Source organism: Falco rusticolus, chromosome 3 (genome assembly GCF_015220075.1).
Source record: "Falco rusticolus isolate bFalRus1 chromosome 3, bFalRus1.pri, whole genome shotgun sequence".
Classification (NCBI taxonomy): Eukaryota; Metazoa; Chordata; class Aves; order Falconiformes; family Falconidae; genus Falco; species Falco rusticolus.
Window position 1 is genome coordinate 111,103,143 of NC_051189.1, and position 25,899 is coordinate 111,129,041.

Below are 25,899 nucleotides of genomic sequence, written 5' to 3' on the forward strand. Positions count from 1 at the left end.
CCCGCAGGAACCCCTCACACAGACACAGGCAGGGAAAAGTCCACAGCATGAACTTGGAATGACCCCAACTGCAGAGTCACTGGCGGGTTCATCTGGAGGACAACTGGCTTTATTAAACAACTAATACTCTTAACAGATAATTCCCCTCCCCCCAACTTCCAACTCTCGCAAAGCTTTAAGGTCTTCCTATTTGTTTATTTTCTGGGAATGGAATTATTTGCCCTCCTCCACCTCCCTCCTTAAAACCCCCTCTATATACTGAAAACCTGAGAAAACCCTGACAGATCGAGCCTGGTTCTGCAGTTAATAGCTAACCACAATGTATTTGGAGGCGGCACATTACGCTCGGGTTTTAACACCATCTTTACCAACTCTGTGGATTTTTATTTCCCCAGGGCACTTCCAGCCGCAGCCACCCCAGCAGCCAGTCTCTTCCCTGCCACTTTCATCCCTGCCATGGTCACCTGGGACGAGTCCCCGGCTCTGGATGAACCCCTATTTAAAAGCCCACAGGTTTTCCACGTTTCCATTAAAGTTTTGAAGAAAACCTAATGCAAAACGCAGACCCGTTAATTCCGCCTGCCATCGTGTGCTGTGTAAGCAGCAAACAGCTCTGAGGGACGATGCGTTTGGATCTGCTGAGCTGATGCCAACCATCTATCGTTACAGCTTCGGAAGGTGCTGCCGCCTCCCGTGGACGTAAACGTCCTCTTTTCCCTCCTCAGGGATGGGCCACCAAAGAACTTCAAGTTTAAATCTGTACTATTTAGCATATTCTACACAACTACATAACTTTATATACACAGTAGGGAGGTGCAGTGAGCCTTCTGTCAGGACTGAAGTCATTAATTCCCAACCCACGCCCCATTTTTTCTCCTTCAGATGCGAATGGTAATATATGGGATGTATGTCCCTGTTTTCATGACATGTTAACCATTCAAAAACTGTAGGTTAAGATCAAATTTCATTTCATCTCTATGATAAATGTTCATTTCTAATTTCACAGTATGATTTGGCAACGTTTTGCATACCACATTTTAAGTTCTCCTTTTTTCACCTAATTCCCCAATGAGTCAGCAAAACAGGAACTTTGTATTTTATTTTGCAAAGCTCTAGAGCAGGTGTAAAACATAAAAGCTCTCTGAGACCCCCCCCCCCTTCTGTCTTTTTGTCAAGATGCTCACTTGCAAATTTCTATACACAGCTCAGCACCTCATGCTCCGCAGCGGCTGCGCTGTGCAGGATTCTCACCGCCCGCTGGGTACTTTCTCCTGGAAAAGGCTCACGCAAAGCTGCCGCCCCTGTGCCAGCTGGGTTCCGAGCACGCACGTTTTAAGACATCAAGTCCAGATCAGAACGGTTCTTCCCACAGAATACGTCACCGTTTCCATTTGATCTCACCCATGCCCATTCCTCCACGTAAACCCACGCTGCAGCCAAAGCACGTTCACACACACTTTGCAGAAGCAACTTTGTAAAAGGAAGGGTGAATTTAACCTGAATTGTGAAGAAAACTTTCTCACCAGGATGCTGGCCACACACATCTTATCCCATGGTACAAATGAAAAACAGGAAGAATAAAGTAATACTTCAAACTTCTCAAAGACGATCCTTTAGCCCAAAACCTCTTTCAAAGATACTGATTATAGATACCAGATGTCCTGCACATAAAAAGCGACGCTTTCCATGGCTTCTGATTGTCACTAATTGGCCATAAAACTTGCTGTCCTTTAAAACTGCCAGGAAACGGGGAAATGGCCTCATCTATAATGCTCCTCCCAGCAGTGAAAATTTCTGCCTGGGAATTTCAATTACTTTCATCTCACAATCTGCACATTTTTATACAGATTCTCACTGCTCAGCACCTGAACCTGCACAGGAACTGCTAATCTTTGAAGGAAATGCAAGCTGCACTGGAGATGATTTGCAGTGCCACCTGGATGGATTACCTGAACAAGCTGCAGTAGCCCCTACACAATACTGGGGAAGACACAAGGAAAAAAAATCTGAAGATTACACTGAAGGAAACACAGGGAAAGCTACGTTTGACCTGAACTGTGTAAATCACTTCTAGGAATAGAAAAAAAATATTTATGGCGATTGCTGCTAAATGCCGCAACTTCAATACCTAGAATACCCTTGTAAAGGATGACCATCGGCATTCCCAAAGACCCAAATTAAAAACTGTGAAGTTGCCCAGGAAGACGACATGTATTCCAGCCTTCCTCATTTTTATCCAGTATGGGACCATCAGTAATCATACACATTCTGTGTTAACATATAAACAGAAGAGCAGGGAGTGAAAAATTGTGAAAATACAGAATAGGAGGGAACTCAGAACCTGAATGCCACCATGACCTTTCTACATTACCAGCTGACTATTTTGTTTAATGCTCTCCTGAGGAAAAGACCACCACGTGCTTCTTTCTCAGGCTTCATCTACAAAGGCCTTTGTCAGAAGTTCCCTGTCACCAACACAAGTTTCTTTTTCAGCTACCTGAATTGCATTTTGAGCTAATATTCCAAGAACTACTGAACCACAGTGTCTCCAAAGATACAAGAATGCCAGTTGTTCTTGCTTCTGAATCAAGTAAGAGTGGTTGGTTACATGAACTAAGAAACTTTAAACAGAAGGGAACCATCAGCTCCGAGTGCTTTAAAACATTTGTCTCTGTTCTTGGGTAGAACCTGCTTGAATTGTACCTACTTTCTTGTATTCTGCTAGATCCGCTTCTCATCTTATTTATTGCCAGTTTTGTTAAAGTTAACATTCACACAAGTCAAACACTTGTTCATGATTTGTTTTTAAATAATCCTTTTATTACTTCCTCTTCATTTTCCATTCAGTTATCTTTATTTTTCTGTCACTGCCGACCACTTGAGATTCTGCTTTGATTTATTTCACAATGAGGGTTAAAACTCCTGTTTCCCTTCGTGCTGCTTTCATGCTCCTTTTCTACAAATGCCTCCATGTCAAACACTCACCTGGAGAAATATCCATCTCCTTACTAGCCTTCACATTTTCCTACCTGGTTCCAACACCCCACCTCTTTTCCTATCTCTGTTGAGCACCTCTGTCATTGCTCTGAACCGAGTTAAAATAAATATATGGAACGAAACTCCGGGGCACAGTTCATATGTGCCTCTTCCTCAGCCATAAAAGAAAACACCCACCCACCATACAATTTGTTGCAACTCCTTTACACGTAAGCTTTGGCATCTCGGGTGCCTGCTCCCAAGCCTGCCCCTCAGAACTCTGCCAGCTTCCACAAAAACCCAACGTGGAAATGCAACTGCAGCTGATGGCTTACCTTGCCTTAAGAAGCCTAATTAAATTTATCACTGGAAACTTCAAAGTTCAATATGAAAATTAAGCTATTTCAAGTTCATTAAATTATTCCTTTCGTGAGGAAGGGAGGGACACAACAATTATTTCCATCCAATAAATATGTATGTAGCAGGGGCGTAACAACTGCATTACTATGTGCTCATAATTCAGAAAAGGTAACAGAACTCCTTGTGAGGGTTGAAAGAATCAGGCAAATTAAACACAGTATTGACAAGCTGATTAATCAAATTTTCAATCCTTTACCACCAGGAATTTCATGATGTCAGCACACCGCCTATTTGCCAGTAATAGATACAACCACGCTTAATTTTCCATTTGGAGAACACAAGCTACAGAACATTTCTGTTCAGATGCTAATTCAGTGTTCAGTACTTGTTTCTAATTGAAACACCTCTGCAACAGGAATACTTTAGGATTTATGCTATCATGCCTGATGGGGGAAATAAAAAAAAATAACCTGTGGATGCCAAGAATGCAAGACATTTCTACGCATATGGCAACTATAGAAGTCTCCATTCAGAGGGAATGAAATTCCCTCAGGTGTCTATATTTAGGATCAAAGAACTTTTTAAAACACAGAACTTGGAGTCTCCAAGGGATAAAAACTACAAAACTGTCTGCAGTGAACTTTATTTAACCTAAGGTTTTGTGCCAACTTAAATACACTGCAGCTCTCCACTTGAAAGAAGGCATTACCCACTGCGTGTTCTGAAATGCATGGAAAAGCCATTACAGGGATAATCAACAGAACTATAAAATAGGAAAGCAATAACATGACAAAACCAGATACAACTCAAAGAGCTTCATTTTCAATTCAGTCAAGCAGCGTTACTTTTAAAGTGATGATTATAGCATTAAAATTTGTTTATCTATCTACTCACACCTTAAAAGCTAACTGATCTGAAAATCTAGGATAGATTTTTATTTACCCCTTTAAAGGTCAGGTATCCCAACCGGCCGCAGCGGGTGTTCCCCCAGCCACAGCCCTGTGCAGCGCTGCTCACCCAGCTCCGGCTGCGTTACACCAGCCCCACAGGAGCTGCAGGGCTGAGGACCTCTATGGCACGGCTGAATCAGGTGAAAATATACGTTAAAATACCTTCCTACAGAGAGCACCAATAGCAAGATGAAAATGATTTACTGTTTCAGCCATGGTTTTCTTGAGTAACTGGAATTATCCTGCACCCCTTTTTTTTTCTTTACCAAACTTCACATATCCTAGGCATGATCATAAGGCATACACATGGTAGAGCAGAAAGAAGTAAAAGACCAAGTTCCATGCTGTACCACGTACGCAACACGGCACAAATTGTGAAATGTCAGTTTTTTATTATATGGACATTCCTGGCTCCATTTTCTAGCTGATTTAGATGCCTAAAGGCAGCGCGACATATCATTAAGATTAGTTCTTCCCTATATGAACCTTTACCATTATCTTCTATGCAGTAGAATTACGATGCATCCTTTGGAAGAAGGATTAATGAAGAGTTCCAAAATGTACTATTAAGCCTTCCTAAAGGATATAATTCTCTCCTTGTTCTGAAAGGACAAATACATAATCCACATAAGTTTTTACAAGGGAACTGTGTGAAACCTGCATCACAGACATTTTGGATCTATCAAGGAGAAAGAAAAAAATACCTGGGAAGACAGATAAATAGTACATGGGGTGATTTTCAAAAGGTATAAATGGGAAGCAGGCACTCAGCTCCTGTTGGATTTTGAAAGGAGTTCAGCATCCAACTGCCCTTCTGCCTTTGAAACTCTTCCTTCACAAAACCTTGGTTACAAATGACTCCAAAGTTCAAAGAATGACCTTGCCCTTGTGGGAAACATAGGAAGGCTCGTGCCTTTTAAAGAAAGATTTATGAGACTGTTGCTGCAGATGTGACTGCAATGAGGAAACAACACTTTACAGAAAGGAAACTCTAAAGAAACAAACTCTATTGGGTGGCGTGGATGGGTCACCAGAGACTGGAACCACGAGCACAAAGTCTGGCCAAACCAGGCATCCGCCCAGAGGGCCCCTGCCCTGGGGAAGCTCAGTAAGCCTCCACCAGGCTGCCTGGATAAGCTGGGATGTGTGGTGCTGACAGTCACAGGATCACTCGGTATGGGGTTAAGACAGGAACATCAACAACATGGTATTTTGTTTAATTTTCTTGAAATTGCCCCAAATGGGCTAATGCTGGGAACAAGGTAATTATGATAGAGAAGGTGTATGTCATCTTCCCTCAGGGTTCAAGTATCTGGGTTAGACATGCTCACAGCTACGCCCGCAGCAATGGACTGGGGATCTCTAGGGCACTCTGACTAGGTTTCATAATGTTACTCTTGATCTACCTGTAATTATGCAAACTCTACATTTTAGCTTTCTCATCTTCTGAATTACCGTTTCCCACTAATGTGGGGCAAAGAGTAGATCTCCTTGTGTATAAGTGCAATAGGTTGTGAAAGGATGAACCATGATAACATACATGTACAAACTTCCCACTTCGGTAAATGAAAATAGTAGGAAGTAAAGAATTTTCCCGCAAACAAATCCTAACAACATCTCCTAACATGTCCTTATGTGAAGAAAGCATTATTCCGGCTCTACCCATGATCACAAAGTTCATTTACAGTACATGTTGGTACACCATGCATGTAATGAAAAATATGTCAAGAGCATTATGTTTGTTCAGTATCACGCACAGTATCAGCCATGATGGAAGCCACTTCCTACTTCTGGCTGCCGTCTCAGATCATACCTCTCTCGGGCACTAAGGACAGTTATTTTCACCGATAACACTGATATAGTTGAATTCTCTCAGTTGTTATCAGGAAGGACAAAAGAACATTCCCCATGCAAAGGCTTTGCAATTAAAACTAAAGATAAATGCGTAGCAATCTAGCAATTCCCTAGTTTGTTGCTGTGTGCCAAGGACAATAAAACATCTCAAGTGTTATCATAATAATTTATATTCATATCAGCTTAATCACTTTCCAAAAATAAAAGTTAACAACTCCTGTTACACTAAATAACCCCTTAAATACTCCCAATTTCTATAATGTTCTTTCTCTTGAATATACATCATGTGATAGAACTCTGTTCACTTGCACACAGGAGATGATGCCACACTTAACCAACATTTAAATTCTTGCACTCGTTAACTACTGCATTCAATCTGCAAATATATGTATATCAATAATAAGGCCTCAAGTGGTTTCATTGACTCCTGCAAGGTTTTTGGCATCCCTGAACTGTGTATATAAAATGTTAAAAAAAAAATAAAAATCTACACTTCAAACACAATTTTTACAAAACAAACGGTACATAACGCAATTTAAAGATGGTCTGTAATTCTGACTGGTTTCCTGACTCTTTTTTGCCTACTGTTCTAGCAAACTTTAATATCATAATTATTACCTTTGCAGCAGAGTTTGATACTCCATGTGTGACGTTTCTTATGAGACCACCAACATTGCCGTATTTTATAAGTCCAGTAACACCTTCTGAAACATCATTCAACAGACCCATAGGGTTGCCAAGGAAATCCACAGAACCTAGAATCCTTGCTGCCTGACTGAGCAGCTCCTGTAGAATCAACAGGAAGAATGAAATACCGCTTACAGATCACACTGACAGCAGCAAGGTTGATTACAAAAGTCCCACCCGCAACAAACCCCTATACAAAATAGTTTCACTGAAGAAATGACCACACAAATATCAGTTAAGATCAACAACAGTTTCACCTTAAAATGCAGTGTATTCTTAGAAGCACGTGATGCTATTTCTCCATGTACCAAAGCAGCAACACAGTGCCAACACTTCAGTAAATAGCCAAGGAAGATTCCTGCGCCCTCAGTAGAGAACTTCTCTGGAAGTTCAGCCTTTGCCACAACGGAAATCTGTATGACACTTACCTCTTGGAAGTGTTTCAGAATGTCATTAATGATAAACTCCTGAGTTTCATATGGATGGACCCTAGTGAAAGGATCCAGATTAATCACAGCATCTTCAAATCGGATTAGAGGAAATCCCAGTGTGCTTTTCAATGCCTATTAAATAAAAGATATTGCTACTTTGATTTTTCTCTCTGCTTCTCATTCACAGGACCCAAATGAATTCATCTTAAAGCAGGTAACAAACCAAAATTATCTGAAGCTGCCAGAGTAATTTACCACTGCTATGCAGACGCTTTGATACAGAGTGCAACCACTCCATAAACCTCTTACCTGTAAGCAATGATCAATTACTACAGCTGCATTTCTTCACTAATTAGGTAGTCATTAAATGCTCTTCCTGATGCAATCTGTTTGTTTTCTACACTTGATAGGGATGTTTCAAAACAAAATGCATTTAAGATTCTATGCTTAGCATTTAGCTGTGTAACTGCTCTATGTTCAATTAAATCAGACCCTAAATCAATTTCCTTGATATACCGTGAAGACAAAGCTGCGTATTTTCCACCCTGCTGAAGTTCTGCGAATGTGTGAAGTGTCAGGATGAGCTGGAATAACATACATAATTTCCTGCGCACCTGAGGCTCATTTCTTCACATTATGTGGTGTACTGAAATTTACACCAGCTTTTTCAGTTACTTGCAAAGAAGAAAACTAAGACAGTAATTAGTCCATGGGCCATCTCTAACTTGACAATTTATACATTAAAAAAATATGTTTGAGGTGGACAAGCCATACATCTATATATACACACACATACAGTCATTTTTGAAAAATTCACAAGAAAACTAATCTTTTAGAGAAAGAAAGAGATCCTCTCTATTTCAGGTCTTGATAATGGCATCTGCACAGTCCTAGTCACCAGAAAATCAGAAGGCGGCAAGAAGCCTGGTACTCGCGTTGCATCTTCCTACATGAATCACTAAAGCGAGCTTGGCAGTAAGGAGTATGAGGTGTTCTGCCACCTGCAGGCAATTAAGGCAAATTACAGGTCTGATTTCAGTTTGCGAGTAAGAAAGGACCTATTTATTTTTCCAGTAAATGGATGACTAACTAGAGTAGTCCTCATTATTCACTTGGGTAGGAAGTAATTTCCTGTTTAACTATCAGATATTATATAAGGCAACTTTGTTAATACTGGTACCTAATAAAAATAATCTGTCTACACCAAATTACCAGACAGCAATGTCCAAGCCAGAAACATTAGAGGTAGTCAGAAAAACTTCTACAAAGGCTCTACTGTGATTATTGTCTCCCTCCTACCCTGAACTCTCCTGTGCTACAAACCTGAATGGAACTCTTTCTGTGGCAGCTAATATACAGAATACAGCCAGTGACTGTTATCGTTGAGGGGGAGAATGTATATGCCAAGTTTTCTCTCGGGAACAATGCTGGCGGCTGCCAAGCCATATCCATACGCAATCTTATACCAAAGGTGGTAGGAAATCCAAACAGAGGAGTGCACATACCAGTTTCTTAAAGGCACTCACCACTAACACTGTTTTCTCTCTATGAATTTGAGATAATCGGATAATAAGCATTTTCACGTTGAAGCTAAACTACAGACACATTCCAGACACTGCTAATGCGAGCTATTGAACTGTCCACTTTGCACACGGATATGGTAAAAGCAGTACAAGAATGCAGGGCTGATGACATTCTGGGTCATCTTGGTAGGACTCCATGATAGACATTCATTCCACAAAACTAAACTTCTTTTAAAACTTGTACATCTTAATGCCCTTAATATCAAGGGCACAAAAAAGCCTGATCAGCGTCTCTATTTTGCTTTTTGAACACACAAGTTGAGTAGGCAGCAGCTCTGTTCCCCCCCAGTGGGGAGGGGTTTTTATGGTTTGGTTGGTTGGCTTGGTTTCAACTCCCCCACCCTGGAGGAAATTAGTTTTATTAGTTCAGAAAGAACCAAAATATTGCTGACTGTTGCCATCTTATTACATCCGGGAAGGTCCCAACACACAAGTTGGGAACGCGGGACACGATTATCTTCTTGCTATAATTTGGGATCCCTGGTTTACCTGGACGACTGTAAACATGACAATATTTTCTGGATGAAAACGCTTAGAGTTGTCCTGCATTTCTACTCCCTAAGTTAAGTAACTTCTTATCTTTCTTCACCCTCACCTCAGCCCTCCCATATGACAGGCATTCCCCTTAAGCTCTTTATACTACTATTAATGTACCTACGATCCTTTGTAAAGCAGTGAGTTATTAGGTTCAGTTGGCTGTGCTTCAACTGAAATTACAAAAATGAAAGAATATTACAGAAGAGACTGGAAATCAATGCAAATTAAATAGTAGAAGTTACTGGAACTTCTATTATTTGTAACTTAAATAACGGAAGAGTAAATGGAAATTAATAGCAGTAAGTTAAAGCTTTTCTGTTCCCTCTTCTTCCTGCACCAGAATCTCCTTACTTGGAAGCGTACGCTGTGAATACATCGCCATACCTTGAGATCCAAAGGCAGCTTGTTGGAAGTGAAGACACTCAACTTTATTTGAGGCACACTAATTTTCAGATTTTCAAAGTAGTATCGCTTTTGTCCTCCACCTTGTTCAACAACCTTTTCATGGAGGTTCTCATCATAATTTTCAACCTCTGCATCCAGACAAAACACAGGAATTGGAATAGATTATACATCAATAAATATGGGGTTATGAATGCATACTCTAATAGTTCATCTCTACAAATAAGAAGTATGTGCGACTGCTCGTGTAGCCATAAAAGTTACTCATGCCTTGTGACATGAAGTTGACCTTTGAGGTTCAAGAATTTTTTTTCAGATCTGCCTGCATCTCTAAAAACTGAATGTGTTTGTAGCTAGCTAAAACATCACCCAAGTGCATAGTTTAAGCTGTTTGAGCTTTTAATCTTGCTTCTAATTTATCTCTGTCAGCATACAGAAACAAGGAGACAAACATAACTACGCAACGTCACCCACTGTGTAGTCACGGTCTTACGTTTTCCTCTCTCCGCTACCTTACACACTAAACTCAATAGTATGTACAAAGCAAGCAAAGTTGACAATCTTCAATTATCACTACAGAATGGACAAAATGCCTACTTGGAAGGGATTCAACAAATCAATTTACATACAGAGTGAGCCAAATATTATTGACACTAACAGGTTCAAATGTTATTTGTAAGAGCACCTTGGTGGTGTGAGAAGGCAGGGGAAAGATGAAAGATTACGAAGTCCTATCAACTCAGGTTGAACAAACTAACATGTTGACTGTAAATGACAAAATATTTTTTGTCTGAATCCTGGATGACTTCATCAGCATCAGTGGATAAACTACAAAGAGTGTACAGTCAATAAGGAAAAAAATCCAGCAAAAGCGTCAGGGTAAACCAAAACAAAGGACAGATTAGTATGCAGCTAAGAGCAAAACCCAAAATCTTTATTTCTCCCCATCACCACAGACCTAAGTCTTTAAGTCCTCTGTGGAACTGGGAAACATAATACTCATAGTTTTTCAGAGACAATTCAGATGTCTGTGGATCAGCCAGATACAGGACTCCTGAGCATCATTTGTAGGCTTGCCCTCATTTGGAATCACGCCAAAAATACTTTTTTTCCTGCAACAGTTGCTTTATTATATAACCCTACAGACCCTACTGCATAATAAAAGTGACTTTTTCAATTGCCACTCCAAAACAAACATTTCAGAAAGTTTCCAAAGTACAGATAAACCCCACAACAGAGGGATTACAACAACATCTATGAGATTAGAAGATTCAAGAGCTCTGTCTTGTCTCACTGAATGGAAGAACACTTGATTACAATTAAAGCTAGGGCTATGGATGCCACAACTAAAAGGTCAGACAGCCAAATGTTTCCTTCAGTTAAACAAGAGGAACTGCCCAAGGAACAAATGAACAGAGATCCCATTTCTAGCCTTGGGTTTAAATAAACAAGCATTACTAAACAATGAGGTTCGCTGCATTAATGACACAATTTCTTTTAGCCTAATGCAGATGAATCCAGATACAGGAACCTCAGATGAATATGGAACTGCTTCCCATGGAGGCTCAGCTCAGCCATCATGTACTGGACAACAGCATGCTGCACAGGTCATCACCTGAAGACGGTACCGAGCACAGTACATCTGAACAGCTTTACAGGGGCCACCGAGACGTTAGCTTCCCAGCTCTCTATTCAGCAGCGGAAGCCTCCAAGGAGCTAAGAGTATCTAGGCATTTTGACCTTATTTTATATGTAAGATCATAATACTTCCGTATGCTGTAAAACTGGTCTTTGTAATTTTATACTATACCTGATTCAGACTGATCATAGCCAAAGAAACTCAACAGCTTCAGAAGGAGTTTCTCCTCAATTTGAACTGTGAACTTACGTGCAGTGATCATCAGATGCTAGGAAGATAAACAAGTCTCAGTTTACAGTATTAACGCTAGAAATATAATCCACGTAATCCATTAAACAGGACAATGTGTTCTACTCCAACAGAATATTTTCACTGGAATGGGTTTGTAGTGTAAGACTGACACCTTCAAAACGTCTTTGGTAGTTTTCTTCACATAAAGTTATCTACAACTGGTGATGACTGTTTCCATTTTTTGGGAGGCATTGTGTGTCATTACCTAATACTAACACTTCAGCATCTGATGCTTAGCTGTTTTCCAACACCAAGATCCATTCTTTTTGAAAACAGCACTGACATACACAGGTAAAGATTCCGAGTGAGAAAACAGGTCTTGATAACTAACTCCATTTTGCCCTCACAATGCATGCCACAGTTGGTGGATACATTTCCAGGCAACATTTCCGAACAGCTGCAGTACACAGAACAGGGTTTATGCTGCAAGATAACAGCTTATCAGAGAGAAGTAATAACCTTGTAAATGCTCACAAGAAATATAGCATAGATATTCTGGCTCACTATGCTACAATGGTACCTACCAATTCTGAGGGGAGAATAACTGGCTTGAAAAGTAAGGCCACAGATGTGAACAATCAAGGGTCTGGCCCAATTTGTTATATTTTTAACTATATTTATTATCCTGCTCCTCACTGTACCGTAGCTTTAAACACTATGAACATGAGAAGGTGGATATAGTGTCCTTTAAACGCCACTATTAATTCAACACAGTGTATTTCACAAATTATTGAATTCAGATTACTAGTGAAAATTAGGAACAGGAAGGGTCATTTAAACAGAGCAGCACCTGCATGGCACCATCACAAGACTGGGGTTTACCTTGTATATATCAGTCAGTGCATTCTTACTGGGAAATTTCATTGCATTTACTTGCACAGCAGGACCAGTCTCCACAGGTTCGTTTTCACTCATCTTAGGCGTGAGAAAGAGCATAAAAGGCTGTGTAGTGCCAATAAGCTGGTTGTCCACCTACAGAGTGGATAAGGACAACAACAAAATCTGAGCAGAAGACAACAGCAAAATCGATCCCACTTAACTGAGGACTTCAAAGCTTTCAGAAATACATGGTGCCTGAGCCAGAGAGACACTGAATATACTTGGTTATTGATCTCACTGAGATCATACTGAAAAGTAGTCAGAAATGTCCTCCCTTAAAAAAAATACTATTACAGATACCAACAAACAAAACTTGTAACAAAATTGCTACATCCTCTGTGACTTTTTCCTTTACAAAAAACAGCCAAAAATATTGCACAGGAGACTTAAGCTACTCCTGCATTTGACTGATGCATGTAAATATCCATTTATCTCATGTTATCTACATCAGTATCTACAATTCCCCTTCCAATAAAATCTTATATATTGGGAACAAATTCTAATAATTTAGAGGAGTTTTTTAGTAGAATAAAACCACTTTTTACACTCTTTCAGTTTAACTTGTGAATTCTGAATTGCAAAGACTGAACTCAAAACAAGTGTTAAGGCAGAACTGCAGAGTCAAACCCAAAATCTAGGTGGAAAAAATGTAATAGGTTTATACTTGTCTTGTCTGCCTATGATTCTATGATTTATACTGCAGTGCTACCAGCATTAGGACTCCTGCTTTCAATAGCTGCTTTTCCACTACGTAATGAAAGCATCAAGAACCAAGAACCAGGAAGGGAGAAAAATCTCAATCTCACCTGTTTACAAAATAAAGTAAGATTCTAACTTGCCTAACAGACAGATGGTATGAGATACAGTCGAAAACAAAGAAAATAAAGGAACACCGATGCTGACTGAACTTCTGCAGAAGATCCATGACCAAATAAATGTTTCAAAATGGTAAATACCTGTATGTCTTGCACACTAAGCTCTAGCACCTGACTTGTCGACAGTTGTGTGTAGTGGACATGAATTCTTGTGAGGCTCGCAAATACTAGCTCTTCAGGAACTTTGTTGACCAAAGACAACCCTATTCCACCTTCCAGTTTCACAAGCACCTGAGAAAATATTTGAAGAGGGAAAAAAAAAAACCCTAGTAACAAATCAACACTGAAAAAATCTGTGATACTGAATACATACTTCTGCAAAGAATTTATTTTCTTAGACTCATCTCTCCAAAGAGGCTGAGAAGCTAACTGACAATTAGTCTTCAAATAACAAGGTGTTAAGACATAATCCCAACTTTTAAGAATAAGGAGTTTTAGCAGGAAAATCTACAAGTTCATAACAAGAGGCCATCATGGGGAAAAGTTAACAATCAACCCCCCAACCCCCCCTTTAAAATCTAGAAAGGAAAATGAGAAATAAAAGAGACAGATACTAGTTGTAATAACTTACTTCTAATTCCTGCTCTGTATCTGGATTTTTTAACTTGTGTAGATCTTGTTCCGTAACTGGAAGTTCATCTCCTTCACTAGATAAACGATCATTTCTACGTTGGTTAAAATCCGTTATCTGATAAACAGATACATTACTGGAATGATCGCTTTCCTATTTATAAATCACAGCTATACTGTCCTACCTTACAAAGTTATCATTTTTAAACATAAGTACAATGAAAACTTTTGTTGTTATTATTTCTGTTTTATGATATTCTCCTCCCCCTTCATATAACTACAAAATTCTTCTTGCAAGAATTCAGAGATGCAATACAGAAAAAGGTATTTCAAGTACAAGCAAATAATGAGACTGGATTCTAGTTAATGAAGGACTTCACCTGTAGAACCCTAGTTGGCCCATCCGGGATGACTCTAACAGCTAGTACTCCTGACCCAGGCCTCATCTTTTGGTTTATGAACTGCTGTTCAGGTGGAACTGGCCCCAGAAGTTCAAGTGCAGTATCAGGACCAAGAACAACTTCTGCTCCATCATGCAGACCTAGTATTCCTCCCTTTGCCTGCAAAGAGAACAAAGAGTAAGGGGAGAGAAAAAAAAAAAGCGATAGGTTAAAAGCTTCAGGTAACTTTACGTACAATGATTTAAAAGTGTATTTTACTTTCCTCTCCTTGCTCTTCAGAGCTAAAAGAAAAGCAGTCCAGCAGCATTTGACTTGATATTGCTAAAGCTTCTGGTAACTCGTGTTTAATCAGTTTGGCAGCTACAAGAAAAAGCCAAGATCAGTAATTAAGTATTCCCACTGCACGTTCAGAAACTGCAGATATCATACTGTGACTGAACATGGGAAGTCCTTCCTGAAAAAATTTTCAAAACGACATAAAAGCTGAACTCTGGATCTGCAGATCAGGATGTAAATCCTTACTGAGTCAACACCTTAAAACAGCAATGCAAGGCTTTTTTGGTTGCTTCAAACTGATAAGTAGTAACTTACTAAGCTACAGTAATTTGATCACAAAACGATCAATGCAACATCATGGAACTAAGTCAAATACTTCTCTCTAGATCTATTTTTTGGTATTAGAATTGAAACACAGCATCAAAGGTGACAAAGGAACACTACATTGCTGCTATCCCTACTGTATCTATCCTGGAGGCTGGAACCTTCTTTTATGGCTACTACATTCCTTTAAAATTAATCAGAACAGAACTACAAATACAGTCTTAAAAGGTTATTGTGAACCCCTAGGAGCATTTCCCATACTTTTCTTCTTTTCTTACATCAGAACAAGCATCTGAAACCTCAAAACTGGTTTTGGCAGGCTACTTCTAGTTTCACAGGGAACATGCATACTGTCCTGCTATTACACAGTGAGCAAAATGACCAAGATGCTGGTCTTCTGTCATTGCTGTCCTGTTTTAAGATGAAGAAATATCCAAAGCATGTGTTTTGGAAAAAAAACCCCAACCAATGAATCACAATGAATTTAGAAGCAAGAAAAGAACAGGGGTGGGGGAGCTATCTCCAACAGGACATGAGGGTGTTCTAGCTGCAGAATTTTTTAAGTAGTAACATTCTGAACCCTACAGATCCATTCCAGATTCACTGTGTACATAAAAGACTCACTTTCATCACAAGAGTTAATGTATTCCCTATAAAGGTACTTTTTCCACTGAACTGAGGTCGTTTTCCATTGATGTAGCTGGCAGAATTTATTTTTCAAAATAAAACATTAGATATAACATCATTATTTATTACAAACATACTTTCTATTTCAACAATATGCAGGATAACTTACTAAAATTTGTTTGTAAGCTATGGATAAATATGGTTGAAACACTTTTAAAAAGAAAGAAAAAAAGAGAATCAAAATTCTTTTGATGTTTAGTTCTCAAATTTGTAAAAGCAATCCAGGTTTCTGTGCCTACAAATTCTACCATCAGCAGGCAGAATTATCAAGCAGTTTGCAAGTGTTAGTTGTCTGCAAGCCAGTTTCCTGGAACACACAGAGCAAACAGTTCAAACTGCTTTTAAAATTCTAATTACTAAAATGTCAGAACCATGGTTCTGAGAAGTGCAAATCTTGACCTTCATCAGCGATACTGACACAATCTGCAGCTTTTTCACATCTGGTATGTGTGAGAATATCAAGGCCCTTATTTATCACTATACCGTCCATTTTCAACTATGATGTACTATTACCTTTCTGATTACTTATTTATAGTAAGTAATAGTGCAAGATATTAATTATTTGAAACTGGTAAGAACGTTCAAACATGAATTTAAACCATACAAGCAGTTTGTGCAAGTCTGGTTTCCTCTGCATTCTGAACTTTGGCCTCAAAGCTTTTAGTTCACTTCAATACTAAGCCTAAATGACTCCATCATCTCTATCACAACAGCCAAAACAAGTTTAACATATGATCAGGACTGACCTGGACAACAAGTCCATGAATACCACAGGTCAGCTTTCCGTCACGGAAACTCCATGTCTGGGTAGTACTGCGCCGTCGATCAGGCTTTCTCAGCATCAGGGGCTCGTACCTGCAAGGAAAGCATGTCACCCAGCACTGGAGAGGGTTACAACACAGTTTTACTCTGCAGATCTGTTGATGGTGAACACTCACTCTAATTTTCCTCAAGCAAATTCTCCTAATCTCACTTCTGAAGTGGTCTTTTAACAATCTGCTGCTGAAAATACATTAGTCATGCTTGTAAAAATTCTCCCAAGTCACAAAAGTGATCATGAGGTCCATTCACAAAGACAGATAAAAATCTAGCTTTTCCACATGTCTTCAAAATAGTTTCTTTCCTTATTCAGAGAATATCATGTTAAGTATGCTTTCAAAGACATGGTTAGAATATACATCAGGTTCCTGAGAAATTGTATTTGCAATACCTGTTATCCGTGACAGCTGCCAGGCCTGCAATATCTAAAATCATAGAAGAGTCCACAGACCGAGAAGGTTTATGGGGGTTATGAGGAACTGAAGAACCTTCATGGCAAAGCATTCCTGTGCCCATCATTCTCCAAAGCTGAGATCGTTTTCCTGGCTCCTGTTGCATAAAAACTCAACATTTAAATGAACACAGCAGCACAGAGCAGATACTTCTGTTCTGGTTTGCTATCAGATGCTTTGAATTATAATTCTTGGAAGGACTTGTATGTATTTATCTTCAGAGCCCTGAATTAGAATTAGGAACTAGTCTGTATAAAACCTTCTAATTCAGCTCTGATGTTCAACAGGTATACATCCTACATTAGCACTGTTAGATGCAGAGCTGCATTTACAAGCTATTTTTAATCTCGGCAATATTTAAATAGAGTTTCTATGTCTTAAGAGCTCCAGAAATAGAAGATTTTACTTACAAGGCAACCAAAAAGGAAGCATGCCCTACCTTGTAACTTCATTACAACATCCAACATATAATTAACACTTGATTGTCTTAGAGGCCTTTACAACGTTCCTTACTACTTTTATTCAAACTTTCTTTTCTGTCACCCTTACCTCCATAAAAAAGTCTTATGTGGGAGCACCACCATTAATTCAAGCAGCCCGAATTGCAGTAACTTGTCACTTTCAACGGTGTCTGTGTCCAACCCTAGTTATCCTGAAAGTGTCTTTTATTTTTCCCTTCTCCCAGCATATGATTTTACTTCAGCACGTAGCAACAGCATTTTAATAAAAACAAATGTGCCTTGGTACCTTCTTTTTCAGCACAACTCGCTGAGTCTTTGGAGAAACGTCAAGGACAAGCTCTGCATATGCAGCATCCTTATTCGAAGCAACTGGTCTTACACTTGGCTCCTGTGAACTAGAACACCAAGAAAACATCATGTTTATTCACAGAAGCTGCTGCTTCTGTAGTCTGAATCAGATCTGTACCAAAATCCAAGTGAGGAAGCTTATGCGTCTAATATAGCCGATCAGGCAAAAATTTGTATTGCCTTTTTTTTCCTCATTATTTTTGGAATCACCAGTGTAAGCTGTCAATTTGAGTACATTCTTAAAAGGGGCTTTGATTTCTCACTGCAGCTAGGAACTTCACAAGCAAAGCAGATGAATGCTGAAGAAAATTTTCTACCTTGTATTGAGGAAAGCGATAAACAATGTATTAACCTCCCGTAGCTGTTTTCAATAGCATATATAGCAGTGCAAGGTTAAAATTCACAGGCATCTCATAAACAGGTATGCCCTGTAGTCAAGTTCCTTTATACATCAAGTGAAATTAAGCCCCCAGAGGTGACCCTAAATGTCCTTGCTCTCCCAAGATCAGACAGTGGGGTCACAGCAGATGCCATATGCCAAATCTTTCTCATTATGTGATAAAATAAATAATGGCAAGCTGCACCTATAGAGCCAAGTTACCACGACCAAACGAGGTAAGATACACAGCTTATAGACTCCTGAAATTTGGCATTTGTCTGTGAGCTATAAGGTTGACATAAGTTTAGCTGCATTTGAAAAATTTTCAAATGGCAACCATTAAGAGAATATTGATGTAAAGCCTGAAGAACACCATGAACATTCAAAGTATGTTCACCTAATATATAAAGAATTACCCTGAGAAAGTATACGTAGCAGCAATATAGATGAAGTTTTCATAGTAAAGCTGCTTGCTATCTTCGAAGTCATTCATGCTGCAGACGATCTCTGAGGAGCCCGCCCCTTTAACTGTCAGCGTTACGAAAGGCGGCAGAATCGGTTCATCCCATGCGTAATCCAGAGAGGTCATGGGCTTCACTTCAGTGTACAGCCTTGGCTCGACAACACCGTGCTGATTGAAAACAATCGGGACCTGTAACAGTCATGAAAGAGGATGTGGTTTCATGCAGAAATTGTTAACCAGACAGATTTGTTGCTATCATTGTTCCTTTCTCAGGAGCTGATCACTGAAATGTGTTCAGCTCCCCTCCCCCCCGCCAATGGTTTCACATGCATTCTCTTCCATTCAGTCTCCATTAAAGATAGTCTCAAAGGGATGAGAAATGTCATCTTTGCTTTTATCTGCTGTCCGTAGTTCAAAATGTCTTTAGTCCTGTGGTAGGTAGCATCTCAAACCTCATCATCAAAATTAGGACTTGCCCAGTTCTATTTAACAGTTCAGTACCAAACAGAACGAGAACCAGTAAGTACGAACTGCTCCAGCTCTTGCTCTGATCACAAGGCAGTCAGTGCGTTACTGTTAAATGTGCAAAGTAAATTCTCTGGTTTTTATACTCGCTGACATGGAAGCCTGAAGACAGAGAGAAAGGAAGGGGCAGCAGCAGCCAAATTCTTTCTTTGAATTAACTTTGGGTTAGTCAAGTGTTGAAAAGAACACAGAGCAGATGACAAACTATCACCCTCGCACAATTTTCTCAACAGTAATAAGGCCCTTCCTTCTAAGACTTTTAACGTACTCATAAAAGCCACAATGTTAGCACTACTATTAAACAAGATAAAGCAGCTGAGTACTAACAACTTTTATTAAAACTTCAGAAAATTAGTATCTACACGAATACCTCTTGCCACAAATTTTTATTTCATTACACAAGCTAATCAGCTCCCTCATCTAACGAACACAAAAGAACTTTGCTTTTTAAACTAAAAAAATGAAAGAAAAATGTGGGGTTTTTTTTTCTTCTTTTACCTTGGAAAAATTGTCTATGCGGAAAGGTGGTGGTAACTGATCTGTGTCGCTGAACGCAATGCGGTATGTGGCTCCTTGAAGAGTAATTTCTACTCTTAAGAAGTAACATTTTCCCAAGGTGTCCCTGAACAAGAACAAACAATTACAAGAGCGGCAGGCTTCTGAGCTGCATTATCTGCAGTGTGAAATAGATGCTTCTATCAAAAAATAGAAGTATGCTACAGAACATTTATATATAATAGCTACCTCATATTAATATGGAATGAGTTGTTTTTGTTGACCTCAAAGCCCCCGGACCAAATGCAGTTTGGGACATCCATTAGTCTCACACATAATAGTTGATCGTAATCATTACGTGGCCAGTGGAACACGACACTGGATCCAGGAAGGGTGGAGATATAGCCATCAGGATTGGACGTTCCCTAGTACAGAAATTGGAAAATACATACCCTATAGATATTTAAAAAACAGTATTATCTATATACCTCTCAAATATGTACCCAGTAATTAATTCAGTTAGGTGGATGCTGCTATTAGAATACGGAGAAAGATCCTCATAACTAGCCAACAATACCTTCAAGTATAATGTTTGTGTTCTTTTTGGTTGGAAGACGCTGTGACTAACTACAAGTATCATAATAACAAGTAACAAAAAGGATGCATCTTACCCGACCTCTGGCAAATTCCCGCTGAACAAAGGCAAGCTTGTAGCTTGATTTATTATCTAACAGGTAACGAGGCGCAAATGTTACCATGCATGTATCAATATAGCGGCCTCTGCCTTTTTTAACATCGATACCTAGTAATAAAAACAAGTTAAAACCAAAGCTGTTATTTACAAAAAAAGCAAAAGACATCTGCCACAATATATTTCACATAACAAAAGTTTCTTTTCTTGGGTTCCTGAGACATGCTGTTTCTGCTGTAACACTGCCATATTTTGAAGCACCACTTTAAACACTAAACGTAATTTTATGTCATGTTACCCTCTGTTTCTCAAGTATAATTTAGAGATCATAAGCACTGAACATAAAAAAAACCAACCCAAACTATTTTCAATAACAAGTAAATCAATGCAAGTAATTATTCTACTTTTAAACATATGAAAAATTCCTCAAAAATCACTGTGGAGTAACTTCCAAACTGTCATTAAAAACTAAAAGCTTCCAAGGAATTTGTACTTTACATATGCTTGGAGTGCAAGGAAGACAGAAGTTGCACATCAGCCCAGAGAGGCACAAAGCAAAAGCCCCAGAAGGAGCACATGGCTGGGCAGTGACAGCACACAGACACTCAAAACAGCTGAAGACAGTAACGCCGTAGGATTTGTGTGCACTTAGCAGTAACAATCGGGGGGAATACACAGGAACAGAAAGGACAGTTTGCAAATGCAGTTATTAACACTCACTGATGAAATGTAAAAATAGAAATAACTGAAAACTGATTTTTAAGCTAATGAAATTAAATATAAAGGCATAAAAATACTTAGAATACTATTTTTTGTTTAATAATTTTCTGCAGACCCTCAACAACCCTTTACAGCAGGGGAACGTGTTGTTATTGTTCCATTTCTGCTGTCACTGACATCATGTCTTACCAAGTTCTACAGTGTTTCTCCAACGTTCCTATCAACACATACCGATGTTATAAACGAGGCCTGGCCGGTTTCCATGCTGGATCACCTTCAGGGCTCTGACACCACTACCGCCATCCAGGGAGAAACCCTGGCACCAGCCCGGCATACCTTCAGGATGGATGCCTTTTCCAACCCGCATTGTACAACTACGGGCAAGAAGAAAACACAAAGATTTAGTCATTTAAATGAGGGATCAAATATCAACACGATACCGATGATCAAACACATACCCAGGTACAAAAAGAACACCTGTGTATTAATATCAAAGCACTGAAGTCATGACAAATCTCTTCTTGAGTAATTCATTCTGCATTTATGCCATAAGCTCTTTTAACATATTGGTCAAGATTCAGTGACTATGTCAGGTAAAAAGCTTGGTAATTTTCAGACTGCTTAACCATGACAACATTTGTGTGTCTTTTTTCTTTGAAAGAAAAAAAATTCAAAGTTTTTGTGATAAATTTATCTGAAATGTTTTTGATTTTTGCTCAAATGAACAATTCTTAGATTTTAAATCATGTTCTTATTTCTAATTTTCATGGAAAAAGCAAGTTTTCTCCTTGATGCCAGTTAAAGTAGCTGAAAAGTTTCCTTTCCAAACCCCTTCCGTTTCCTTTTACGTCAGAATCACAACAGCTCTGCTGCATGTAGACTTTCTGCTGCTTCTCTATTAATATTCAGAGTTTAGGATTAGGGATATGAAGCAGTTTTTTTTAGTGGTAGCAATGCAATTTACACAACTCGGTAAGTCTCTTCATAAAGGTTTTTGATTTTCTTAGAAACGAAGCATGAGTTCAAAACATGCAAAATAAAACCAAAGCAGCTCGCAGACACAACAGAATTAGCCAGCCAAGGAGTTTTCAGTAGGAAATGTCTAAAGATCCCATATGCTTATTTCAGTATTTAGAAACTTAAGAACTTAACAGGTCATTTTAACAGGGAAAGTCTTTTTCCTACATGATATTCATACTAATATTTCAGCACCCAAGCTCTGTGAATTACTTTCATACTTTGTAAGGCTCCTCCCGTCTGCTCTTCTTGCAGTATTACTTACAAGTTTGGCTGTTCTTTATCAGCGTAACAGAACAGAAGGGGGCTGAGGCTTCTAGCAAGCTCATGCTCTTCAAACTGACCTGCAGCATCTGTTTTTGCATTATCTTGTCTGAAGATAAGTGGTAATCCTTTAAGTAAACGCAGAAAAATGGAGCGTTAAACAACACTTCACCTTTGCACAAATGAAAATGAGAATGGTACAAACTACTTCAAATTAAGGAACAACCTGAAATAATCAGGCTGTAATAGCCATCAGTCTGCATGCATTCTCCCTCTCCATCTGCCTAACCTGCTCCAGGGAGCCTGCTCCATGCAGAAAGGGAGTTCTGGGACCTCTGAAAGTGCCAACAGACGCTAACGCAGAGTAACTGCAATTTAGACCTGTGGCTTTCTCGAGGCATTTCAAGCTCTTGAAAACCACAATTTTATGAGTGATCGAATCTATGCTGATTTTTGAATCTATGGTCATGGTTGAAGACCTGCACTACAGCAACTAAAATGTCTTAAGTTATCCAATATTCATCAAACAACAGCTGCTGGCACTGTGAAAAAAAAGTAAAAAAAAAAATCCTGCTCCTTTTAATTCCTCTTAAGCAGTATTTAAAAGCTCTGTTTGACTAGAAAGCAAATCACAACACTGTGTGAAATCTTTATTTCCTAGCTCATGATTACAGCTATGAAAGAAAATACTGTAAACTTACCTGTTTTGTTGATTAACCAGTACGGTGCTGAAATTAGTATTTTTAGAGAACCTTCAGCACGACATATAATCCTTATGGTCAAATTTAGCAGTCGTTTGTTGACATCATACAATCGCATCCGCACCATATAGTTTTGTGTCCCAGGAGGAATCAACAGCTCTTTACAGATCGGGAAGTTTTCTAGCAATACGCCTACGAAAAGCAAACATCACCCCAAAGAAACGTTAGTTTCTGAGAAGCATACAGGCTGGTGTTTTGCATGGCTTGATCTCCCTGAGTATTTCTTGTAGCTTACCCAGCCTAACTTCTAATTCTGCCCAGTGTAGTAACCTCTGACCTCATGAAGAAATACCTCAATTTAAGTCACAAACAACAACAAAAAAAACCCTTCTGTAAAATACCCTGTGTAGGGCTAATTACTGCCTTTGGCGTCAGATGTCCAGCCAGTGTTGAGTAATTCCACACACGCTTCTCAACACGAACTTTTTCTGTCAGAAAGAAAACAGCAAAACCACCCAAAATGCTGGGAACTTATCTGATTTATTCCCTTCTTCATCACTGTTCTCTCAACTTTCCACTGTTTCCACTCTCAGGAAAACGAGAGAACAGCTGAATAAGGAACAGATCAAGACAGCTGACAGATTTGGGGGAATGATGGCAATTTATAGTTGGCTTTTTTGGATGTGAGCACTTGGTTGTGTTAACTATAAGAAGCCCTGTAACCCAATGAAATATTCATATAAATGCTTTCAATTTTTACATTTTTCCCTTCTTGCACATAGTTCCTTGTACAAGGAACAAGTTATATTGAGATACTCCTCTAGGAGGATCAGAAAGAGGTATCTGAAGAAGGACCTTACCAAGTTCAATGTTCTGAGAAGTATCAGCTGTGTGCAACGCTGCCTCTTTGCCAGGTTTTAACGTCCCGTTAATTGGCATTCCTTTAACATAGAACTCGAGTTCACAAGGTAGCAAGTTACAGATTACCACCGTCGGCAATAGATAAATAGTATGCCCAGGCTGTCTGAAAATTTGTTTAGCACTGTCAGAAAATATGTTGGAAGGCATGTAATCCGGGTAATTTTCTTTCTTTATAGCCACACAAAACCTGTGAAGGCAGACATATGTGAGACATCAAAGAGCTTGTCAGAATAATCGAACCCTGTCTTTGTGTAATGGACTAAATCACACAACATGCTGTAATTGCAGGACTGATATCAAAAAAAGTGTTTAGAATTGTTCTCCACATAATCACTTCAGAGTCTGATTATAAAGTATTCTGTATTTGTGCCTAACATTAAGACAACAGGAGCTTCCCAAAGAATTTAGTCACTCAAACTTCACCTGTTCAGAGACCTAATAGAAAATGGCTTTTACAGATTACCAACTTTAAAACCAACTTCCATAAACTTGCAAACACATGTTATGCACTATTACCAAAAAGATATTTTAACTATTGAAGTAAATTATAATCATGTTCTCAAACATAAATGCTGAACATGTCCTTCCTTCCAATAGACAGAGCCTTGCTTTGGCCACCTGACACTTCAGTTTTTCATTAGTTAAGGTAAAAAGTTGAGTAAATAAACCTTAATTTTAAATTTGTTAATTTTCCTCCCTGTTGATACATTCAAACCCAGCATATTAAAAAATGAACTACGGAACACATAGTGGTAACTATTACAGTGTGCAAAGGTCATTTCCTGAAACAACTTCCATAATCTCTATTCTAGTATTACTCAAACTTAAAGCATCTCTAAATCCATTGTATCAGGCAACTACAAAATTCCATTAAGTCCTCACTATGCAGCAGCATTTTTGGGCTGAGAACAGAGTACAGGACATTCAGGAAAAAGAATATTTGCGAACACACTATGGCAAGCCACTCATTATTCTCCGTGACACAGACTAGCTAACTTAACATGAATACACATTCTATTTTCTACCCTTTCCTTTTTTACAATAAATATTAACAGTGTGCTTGCTCTGTATTCTTAGACATTTGCTAACAGGCACTGTCAAAGGGGCTTCAAGGAGCCCTACAGATGTACAGCAGCTATGCTTCAATGCTTTCTGGTTATTCAACAGAAGAAACAAAACATCTCATGAAGCTGCAGAAGCTTTCAACTCTCAAGTATTTTCTTTCCTGTTACTTACTTTCACAGTATTTCATTTATCAGAAGAAGATAACACAGTTTACAGCAAAATAATTAGGTCTTTCTTACCTGAAAAATCGGCTATTTTCAGATTCCATTGAATGACACTCTCGCTTACTGCTACATACTTCTGTTGTCTTTTGAACATTAGTCCAATGAATCGGAGCCTTACAGAAAAAGACTCCCATTCCTTTTGGCCTGGCTTGCAAATGCCAAGAGGTAAGATGTAATGGGATAGCAAAGGAATCTCCTGGCATAACCGCTGGAAGAACTACAGGTTCTGCAACCAAAAAAGAAAACACACATATCAAAACAGGCCCCTTTACTAAAAAGCATAAAATTTTCAAATAGTAAATCTCTAATTTTTGAAGCAACACGTTTCATTTTAACATAAAACACTAGCTACTTTATATAAGTTTCAAACACCAACTAGTTTTTTTAAGCCCTATTAACAGTCTGGCAGCAGACAAATTTACGTGTGTAAATGTGAAACTGGACACAGACTAAAAGCTTGCTGGAATTCAAATTCTTGTTCCTTGAATGCTTTAGTGAAAATGCTTATTTCGAAAAGACTTCATTCATTATATTTTGGGTACATTACCAGCGTATCACTGTATTTCTAGACTGCACCTTTGCATGCTAACACCTGAAACCTTCTACACTACTGCTAAAAGATAAAACATGCT

The 25,899-nt window shown here is 38.9% G+C and overlaps 1 protein-coding gene across 6 annotated transcripts in view; it reads right to left on the bottom strand.

Annotated features, from left to right (window-relative positions):
* VPS13D (vacuolar protein sorting 13 homolog D) overlaps positions 1–25,899 on the bottom strand; it is a 107,576-nt gene that overhangs the window by 34,003 nt on the left and 47,674 nt on the right. For all 6 annotated transcript variants that reach the window (XM_037380140.1, XM_037380142.1, XM_037380139.1 and 3 more), the window contains 20 exons: positions 25,283–25,493; positions 23,918–24,165; positions 23,058–23,249; positions 22,358–22,484; positions 21,307–21,449; positions 20,336–20,466; positions 19,914–20,089; positions 19,668–19,791; positions 18,598–18,833; positions 17,741–17,849; positions 16,933–17,090; positions 16,469–16,577; positions 14,415–14,594; positions 14,036–14,152; positions 13,546–13,695; positions 12,533–12,682; positions 11,591–11,687; positions 9,763–9,911; positions 7,256–7,390; positions 6,759–6,926 (listed from right to left, as the gene is read on the bottom strand). In XM_037380140.1, coding sequence (XP_037236037.1) covers positions 6,759–6,926; positions 7,256–7,390; positions 9,763–9,911; positions 11,591–11,687; positions 12,533–12,682; positions 13,546–13,695; positions 14,036–14,152; positions 14,415–14,594; positions 16,469–16,577; positions 16,933–17,090; positions 17,741–17,849; positions 18,598–18,833; positions 19,668–19,791; positions 19,914–20,089; positions 20,336–20,466; positions 21,307–21,449; positions 22,358–22,484; positions 23,058–23,249; positions 23,918–24,165; positions 25,283–25,493 — 3,110 coding nt within the window. The remainder of the gene's footprint in view (positions 1–6,758; positions 6,927–7,255; positions 7,391–9,762; positions 9,912–11,590; positions 11,688–12,532; positions 12,683–13,545; positions 13,696–14,035; positions 14,153–14,414; positions 14,595–16,468; positions 16,578–16,932; positions 17,091–17,740; positions 17,850–18,597; positions 18,834–19,667; positions 19,792–19,913; positions 20,090–20,335; positions 20,467–21,306; positions 21,450–22,357; positions 22,485–23,057; positions 23,250–23,917; positions 24,166–25,282; positions 25,494–25,899) is intronic.